General features: G+C 45.8%; 1 protein-coding gene across 1 annotated transcript in view; it reads left to right on the top strand.

Annotated features, from left to right (window-relative positions):
• Nucleotides 1-387: 387 nt before the first annotated feature.
• KCNQ3 (potassium voltage-gated channel subfamily Q member 3) overlaps nucleotides 388-9,242 on the top strand; it is a 189,807-nt gene continuing 180,952 nt past the window's right edge. Inside the window, exon 1 of the mRNA XM_059867282.1 lies at nucleotides 388-719. Within this exon, the coding sequence (XP_059723265.1) occupies nucleotides 388-719 (332 nt within the window). The remainder of the gene's footprint in view (nucleotides 720-9,242) is intronic.

The following is a 9,242-nucleotide window of genomic DNA, read 5'->3' as shown; positions in this document are numbered from 1 at the left end:
TGGGGGGGGGGATGGGGGAAGAAGGGGCTCGGGCATCGGGCTGGTAAATAAACTCCGCGATGATTCCCCTCCCTCGCGCCGGCCCAGGTGCGCGCCGCGCTCCTGCCTGCCCGCTGCCCGCCGGCGGCGGTGACCTGACGGGGATGTGACCGCCTCCCCCTGCCCACCGCTTCTTACCCCCTCCCTCCAGATATATATATATATACACATATATATATGTATGTATATATATATACACACACACATACATTCACAGATGAATATATATATATAAATATATAGAGAAGTCATTTTTGGGGGAGGGACGGGGAGCTCGGATCATGGCCCTGGGGCTCCCGGGGCTGTCGCCGCCGATCTGCAGCTCGCCTCCGGGGCCCGCCGGCGACCATGGGGCTGAAGGCGCGGCGCGGCGCGGCGGGCGGTAGCGCGGCCGGCGGGGCGGCGGCGGCGGCGGGGCGGCGAGCGGCGGCCGGCGGCGACCCCGAGCAGGGCTCGCTGGCCCTGGGCACCGGCGGCGACCGCGACGGGACGCTGCTGCTGGAGGGCGGCGGGAAGGAGGAGGGCGGCAAGCGGAGCCCGCCGGGACTGGGGCTGCTGGCGAAGACCCCCCTGAGCCGCCCGGTGAAGCGGAACCACGCCAGGTACCGCCGCATCCAAACTTTGATCTACGACGCCCTGGAACGACCCCGCGGCTGGGCGCTGCTCTATCACGCCTTCGTGTGAGTACGCGGGGCGCGGAGCGGGGTTCCCGGAGGCGCGGCCGGGGCTGCCCCGGGGGGCTGCGCCCGGGGCCACCGTTTTGCTTTATCATTCTCGGGGTGAGGCGCTCCGGGAGCCGGCTGTGCCTGGAGCAAGGGTCTGATACGGGGTGTGCTGCTGAGCGGCTTTATTTCTCTTATGTCGTCGGGTTTTCCAAAAGGAGCGGCTGCTTTTAACTCTGTGTTTCTGTCTTGCCCGTACCTCCACGTTGCCTTGGAGTGGCATTCCCGAGCCTGTGTGTCTGAGGCACTGGAGGAGGGATGCCAGAAAAACCAAGCTCTGAGCGGTTTTAAGGCTCGAAGTGCTTCAGGGGAACGCGGCCAGTTCAGCTCAACCTGGAGCGTGAGGTTCAACTCGCTGTTGCAGACCGCGAGTGAACCGATCCCTTCCGTAGCTAAAAGCGTCAAATGAAAACCATCGGGTTTCGGTCCGATAAGCATCACCCCGCAGTGCATGAAACCCGAGCACTGCAGCGCTGTCAACCAGAAAGTTACACTGACCACAAGTGAACCGAGAGGAAATAAACTCTTTTTATGGCCCATAGGTGACAAGTCAAGAGAATGACAACTAGTTTGCATTCCTAAAAATTCTGTTGCCTTAAGTTGTCATAAAGAATATCAAAAAGATCATTCTGTCAATATCACAGAATGGAGTTGGCAGAGTCATATTAAAATAAATGTGTGTTTTAGGGTTGTGAATGTGTTTGAAAACCCAGGGGTTTGTCAGTGATCACTGTGGTACTGTTTTTCTTTGGCACTACAAGGTGTGCAGAACTCGATGTGACAGAGGATTTAAGCAGTGATTATTGAAATTGGTTTATTTGCCAAAGACAAACAAAGCTCTCTAGGCTGCATGGGTTGTGAGCCTGGATCTCAGGAAGTACTGATCATTGGCATTGTCCTTGCACCTGTAAATAAACAACTTGAGTGTAGAGCTGTGATTTTACCTTCAGGCACATTTTTATTATGATCATAGTGTTTTAGCCCTGAGCAAGAGTTAAAAGGCAACTATCACTACTAGAGTGCTGCTTGTGTACCGCTCTTTTGCTGCTGCCCCCCTCTTTTCAATGTTTATTAATCAAGTATATCTTGGGACTCAGGTCTTGTTTTCCAGCTTAAAATCTGAAACTGGAAACTGGATGCTGTGACACTTTTTTTGGTTCTTTCACTTCTTTTTGCCATAGGAAAACTCGTGCTAGCAAGCAGGGAGTGACAGCTCTTGAAGTGTGTTTTGCTGGGAAGGCTCTTGGGTCTGGAGCTTGCTGTTGGTGTTCAGTATTGCATAATCCTGCTGGGGAGAATGACAACTGGCAGAGGGGCACCCCTTTCATCCTGCCTTGGCCAGCCCACACACATCAGTGAGGCTTTAGCACACAGAGCATTCCAAGCAGTTTGCACCCCTCTGTGGCAGCTGGGTCAAATCTGTGTGCAGGCTCATGTCTGGATATAAGCAGTAGGACAGTGGATATGTCTGGAGAGGCTCAGATGAGCTGAGAGATTCAGACAATTGACAATACTATAATTGAATATTGAATTCATTGAATTGAATTGAATAAAATAATTGACAATTATTTGCAGTGGTATAATTATTTCCAAGTTACAGCATTCATTTTAGATAACTCTCTAGATGTGTGGTTGACCTTAAGGTACTTATGCAATATGGATCACAGAATGGGAAAAAAATCATGATGTTTGCAAGGTTTGGTTCTTCTTAGGAGTGGACCTTACACTGTGTGGTCAACTTCTCTTTGATGACTACTCACTCCTGCAAAACTGAAATGTCATTCTGACTCACAAAAGTCAGTAACTGTCTTGTGAAAACCATCAGTGCCAAATTCAATGTTAATGAAAATAAAACAAAGCAAAACACTTCTTGAAGTCCTTATCCTTAAAGGAAGTAAAACACACAAGTCTGTCAGCACAGCATGGAGATTCCATCCCTCCCCAGGACATCCAGAGGACCTTGCTGTCCAAGTTGGCCCCACTGAGTTTCTGTTCAGTCTCATCTCCCTCTGAACTCAGATGAAGCGGTGGGGTCTTACTCACTGTAGGATCCAGCCCTACAAAAAGAATCTGCTAAGAGTGATAGAAGAGTGTGCTGAGATGTGGCTGACAGGCTTCAGAGCTTGTTCCTGCCACTGGAGAAGGAAGACCTGCTTGAGAGCAGGAGTTCTGGGGAAGCAGCGTCTAAGTTGTTACCCAAAGTCTTTATTCTTGCCTTCAAATGTCTTTTAACCTTTTTTCCTTCTTTAAAAGAGTCTTTCTCATTTGGAGGTGCTGCTGTGACACAGTGTAGTTCCATCCCAGCAGTCTCCCAGTGCTTCTTTTCACATTAGAACAGTTTACACTTTTCCTTGGGAAGGTGAGAGATTGCCAGTCTTCCCATAAAATCTATAAATTTGATCTTGTTTCAATTTTCAAGGAAAGTCCCATTTATGTTATCTTAATGGCATATTACAATTTGTCTCATCTGAGTAACTTCGCAGTAAGTGTCATGCACCCAAAATTAAGATTGTTGCTGTCAAATACAAATAACTAGAGAATAAACACCTGAGGCCCAAAAGGGATTTGAGGATGACTGGATGTGATGAATTCCTTATAGATCCAAGTATTCAGAGGTGTTTAATGAAGAGATGATGCAAAGCCCTCCAATATTGTGTGTATCCCAGGGTTTGGGAGGCAGGTAGCTGCTGATGCAAGAGGGTTGCAACTTTTCCATACATGCTGAGGGTGTTGTGTGAGGGGCAGGAGGGGGCTTTGACAAGTTCTTTCTGGAAAATTTGGATGCCACAACTTTTGAAAGAGTGGCACAGGTGGGATCTTGTTAAATCATACAGAGGTGCACATATGGCTGCAGAGGGGTCAGGATCCTGTGTGGATCTCACTGCTGTAATGTGGACCTAAGGGAAGCTCCAGGATCCTGTGTGGATCTCACTGCTGTAATGTGGACCTAAGGGAGGCTCCAGGATCCTGTGTGGATCTCACTGCTGTAATGTGCACATAAAGGAGGCTCCAGGATCCTGTGTGGATCTCACTGCTGTAATGCGGACCTAAGGGAGGCTCCAGGATCCTGTGTGGATCTCACTGCTGTAATGTGCACCTAAGGGAGGCTCCAGCGCTGGCTTTGGTTGGCATTGGGTGCTCTGGAATGATTCTGTCTGAGGTAGTCATCCAAGGAGAGCTCATAAATGGGATCAGGCCCTGCCAAGCCCTAGGGACAGAGCTGCAGTTCAGAAAGGGACTAATTCCTGAGAGCAATTTTAGCATTCAGCTTTCACTGGCAGTGATTAAGAGAAAGTGTTGTGAGATACTTTCCTTGTGATTCTTCCTTCTTCTTTGCTCTGCACAAGTGAATTTATCCAAGCCATCCTTGGGGATTTGGTCCCTAAAGAAGCCAGCTCTGTTTCCTTCACCATCTGAAAACATTTGCTCTCTAGTAGCTCTACTAGACAAAAGATTTATGTGTCACTCATGATGTTACCCTTTGCTGGGTCACCAGGGTTCATGGTGTTCTTGGAAATATGGCAATGTCTTAGTAGTCCTACTTGGTAAGAAAAAAATGTTCTTCCCCATTAAAAATTTCATGTCTGTTAAGCTAAACTCTATCTGAACATTTTCAGTATAAAGCAAAATAAAATAAAATTACCTGAGATTTTGACATGTTTTTGAGATACAGGCTCAGCCTATCCCTGTTCTTTTCTGAGGTCATGTCACTGTAGGTACAACTGATGTTCCCATGATATTCTGTATTTTCCTTTGTGCTAGGCAGTGCAATATTTCGTAGGAAACCCCTGCAGTTGTGCCTTGTGGGATGTGTGCTGTGGCCAGGGAGACAGACTCAAGACCTGTCCGCCTCCACAAACCATCCAAATGCTTTATTTATGCACAGAAGCATTAATGAGTAGAATGAAAAATTGAAACAAGTAAGACTTTTACTTTTCCAGTGTTGTTTTTAGTTGTAAAAACAACTATTTGGTTGTAAAAACAAAATATTTGGTGGATAAAGGACAGAGTACAGAAAGGTAACATAATACAGATTGTTTGGAATTGCAATTTGTGGAAAATTTTTAACCTGACTTAAAGAGGGAATGAAGGAGAGGTAACTAGGAGATATTCTCATTTTCATATCATTTTCTGAGACAACTACAGCCTTTACTTTCATGGGAAAAAAGACTAGGTAAAGGTTTGATTAGATTAGATATTTCTTTTTGGAGAAGTGTGCAGTATCACCTGCACTCTGCTGGTGTAGATCCCCACGATGTACCTGCTGATGTGAGGGGGAAGCCATGGGGAACATTAGAGAGCCCTTCTCTGTTTGCCATGCATTCTCTCAGTACTGCTTCATACCTGGAATAAGAAGAGGAGGTAGAGTCATGAGATCTATCACATCAGCATTTCTGGGAAGCACCGGCAAGCACCTCTTGCATGACTGATTGTAGGTGGGCTGTTTGCAGGAAAGAGTGTCATGGGGTTTGGGGAACAGGGTGAAGGTCTGGAGGCTTTCCTTTATTTTCCTCTTTGCCTTTCAGGAGATGCTCCATAAGATGTGCTCACCCCCCAGACTCTGTGAGCCATCTGGAGGGAGATGGGAGAAGGTTTGGGGTAAAAGTAATATAATAACTATGAATCCTTTCTTGCTTTTTTAGCATGGACTTGTATTTAAGTGAGTCCCTAGAGCAGCAGAGCCAGCCTGGTCCATTAGCAAGTGCCCTTTGCTTATGTGTGTGCCAATATGAGTTCTGCTTTAATTATTTATGCTAATTCATCATAATGCATGGATAAATATTCTGCAGTATACTTTGTAAAAACTAATGAAGTCTTAGTCATTGGAGACCTTACCACACACCTCTGTTCTTGCAGCTCCACTGAGGCTTGAGGAGCTGCCCTGGGAGTGCGAGTGCCCTGGGGGGATGTGGCTGTAGCTCAGCTGCTGGCATCAGCTGCCAGGACAGAAGGAAGCTGGGATTTGCTGGGGGAATGACAAGGGGTAGCACAGCCTGGGGAAACCAGTGCCTGGGTAATGAGTGGCTGGAGATCCCCAGCTGCAGCTCTGGATTCCCTTCAGCAGCTCACAGGTGCCCAATGCTTGTTTAACCATCCAAACTTCCTTTGAAATTATGGGCCAGGCCCTTTGGTGGGAATAAGTGTTCACCTGCAGCCTCAAATCTTCGTGCTTGGCCATCAGTGCTCAGAGCAAGACCCACTCTACAGTGGGTGCCCCCAGGTTGGATTGGTTTGCCCTGTATTCAATGTTGCCATGACTGCACTGCCAAGTTACCATGCTGCCATGGCTCGTGGGAGCTGCAGGCACAGGGTGTGCCTCAGTGTCCTCCAGGCCCCTGAGCACCCTGCTGCAAGTTCACTCCCCAGCTCAGACCAGCCTCATCTGGGTGGGCAGTGGAATCCCTGGTGCCCGGTGTGTTGGGGGGAAGCAGTGCTGCCAGTGCCAGCAAACATTCTGCAGTTGGGCTTTCAGTGCTGCCAGCTCAGCTGAGGAATAGCCCCTCAAATAGAAGTCATAGTGTTAGGTCTATAAAACTGAACAGTCCCAAATTTAATCAGTCTGACAAGCAATGATATAGCAAAGCCACTGCAGCAGCCAGCAAATCACGTTTTTCTTCTCTTTTGAGAGACTTGGTGTGAGGAGCAGCAGCAGCTCAGTGCCCCCCCAGCAGTTCTGGAGACACTGTCAGTGGGAAAGCCCAGAACTAGATTTGTCTCAGTATCTCCAGCCTGGACTCTGGTCAGGGGTATCACTCTTCATAAAAGCCATCCCAGCCTCTTCACAGGCTCTGTTTGTTGCTTGCTGCCGCCAACGGGTCATGGTAGGGCACAGCAGGGTCTGTGCACTGCTGGGACAGCTGCTGGGTGCAGAGGACACCTGAGCTTCACTTCTTGTTTTCATCTGAAAGAGAGATGAGGGAAATGGTACAAAAATGAGCAGGGAGAGGCTTTCTACGCTTGTTTTGCTCATTTTGCTGTAAAATGTAGGAACACTCAAAACAAATTTAATGGAAATAAATAGTAACTGAATACTAACTTAAGACTAATCCATCTTAACAGCTGAATGAAAAAAATAATACATATAATGCCAGTCATCTATCACTGGGTGCTTTTGTGTGCAGGTGAATGTGAAGGCGCCCAGCCATTCCTACTTTTCCCAAAGGTCACCTCAGAATCCACTCAACCAGCACATTTCTTTTTTTTTTTTTTTTGATAGTCCTTATCTTCAAATATCACTTGATTGAATCATTTTTATTTATAGCTTACCCAACATGCAAACCTGTGCATGTATGTAGAACATAATTCTATATTCCTTGACTGTCATTGAGATGCATGTGAAAGGTCAGACAACGGCATGGATATTCTGAACTGCATATTCTGAACAAGGTCTGAACTCTAGGAATTTGATTTAATAGCTGTAAGAAACTTTCTTATCAAAATTGATCAAATGATTATTAAGATAATTTATATGTTGCTTACAAACATAAACAACTGGTGACCTTAGACACAGCCAGGTGGGTACTACCATGATCAGCCTTGCATGGTATCAGTAAATGATAATGTTTATTCTTGTGTTTAATAACATTATATTCCCTTTTTGTGTTTGAGAATGCCATACTCTGTTGTGCATGAAACTTTACAGAAGGAATGGAGCCTGCTATTGTTTCCGGCAGATACTGTATTAAATGGGATAACTTAAATATTAATAGCTTTGCAGGGAATAAGCTCCACAAGAGCTGTTAAGTGTATGCTGTCTTCTCTCTTAGGATGGTAGCTGGGAAACTTAGCATTTTCTGTGGAGAGAGGGACATGCCCTGGGATATTTAGGTTTTGGTAACCTACTTGGAAAAAGGCACTTTTGGAGAACTTCCAGTCTGGAAATCTGCAAATTGACTTCACCTGTCTTAAGTGAGCAAATTGCTTAAATGTGTGTTTAACTTGGAGCAAATGAGAGGTCCCTCTGAAGTCAGGAGGAACCTATCCAAGGTGGCACTGAGGTAATCCAAAGCAGAAGATTGTTTCTGGGATTTGGTGGAATGCAGCATGAGGTACCATCATCCTCCTCTGTACAGCCAGCTCATTATTCTACTCAGGCCTCGTGTGATCCTCCTAAGCTCAAGTTCTTCACAGGATCCATTACCCACTGCAGTCTTCCCACAGCTTAATAACCACCTCTGGTTGTAGTCACCAGGATACCACCTGTCCTCCTTACTGGTGCAAGCCATGCAGAAGTGAAGGTGTAATATCTCTGACTCTGCTAAATCTCTCTCAGGAGAGATGCTGAGACCCTGACATGAGGCACATTTGGTGACTCTTGAGATGGCTTTTGCTCTCTCTTCCCTCTCCCTCATGATTAATCTTGCCAAAGTCTTTCCTGCTATAATTTTTCTCAGTTGCATGGTGGTGGAGCTGCAGAGATCCATTGTATGGCAGTCACAGAGGAGGAATCTTCATCCTCTCTGGGTTGCTGCTCTCTTTTACTTTCTTTGACTTTCCACACGTTATTTAATTTCACAGATACTTGGATCTCACTTGTCCCTGTGTTTCCAGAGCTGTGGCTGAGAGCTGCATAAATGTGCTTTGCACTCCTTTGGCAACCCGAGTTAGTTTGTGATTGTCATGTTGCCTCTCCTGTGGTACATTTTAAAAAATCTTAAGTGTTTTTATATTTACTTTATTGAGTCCTTACTAGTGTTTTGATCACCTTCTAGACTGGTACCTCACAATTTTGCTAACATTCAATTTAGTTATTTTTCTAGATCATTAAGGAAACAGTTAGTAAGGCCAGAACTAAAAAACACCATTCAGCATTTTATTAAACAATAACTTCCCTGCTTCCTGGTTGATACAATGTAATTGTATAGGGTTTTATTTATAGCTTTGGATCCAGTTTTTAATGTCATATAGTTTATCCTAGCCATCTGAATTAATACTAACCCAAAGATTTTATGAGATATTGCGCCTGTGTTGAAACTGTAAAAATTTCCTCATGTCTTTTTGTTCAAACTTGAGTTTCAGGCTATGCTTATCTGTTTATTTCTGTGCTTTTAGTTATCTCTCCATCTCAGATTTTTCATGCTTTTGGCATGGTGTGTATATCAAACAACAAAATAATTAATTGTTCCTGGTGCCATCCACCACTGGAGTAATGGTGAAAGCTTAAATATCCAAACCATCCAGATCCTAGCTCTTCTATGTTTTATATGAGACATTAGAGTTAGGCTATACCTAACTTTAGGTCAATGACAGAGATGTTAATCTTAAACCAGAAGACTCTTTACAGGACATTCCCCACTGACTGTAAATTCAGAGTGTAAAATTTTCTGCTTTCAGTGGGCATAGAGGAGAAGCAAATGCAGCTGCTGAGGGACTGACAGTGAAATCCCCAAAGCTCCTGGTGGGAAGCTGCCCACCAGTTCTCAGCAGTGCAACATCACCTCTGCTTATCTTTGCTCCCCTCATGCCCCTCCTTGCAGGCTC

This window comes from Haemorhous mexicanus, chromosome 1 (genome assembly GCF_027477595.1).
Source record: "Haemorhous mexicanus isolate bHaeMex1 chromosome 1, bHaeMex1.pri, whole genome shotgun sequence".
Classification (NCBI taxonomy): Eukaryota; Metazoa; Chordata; class Aves; order Passeriformes; family Fringillidae; genus Haemorhous; species Haemorhous mexicanus.
This window is presented reverse-complemented; position numbering and strand designations above follow the sequence as displayed.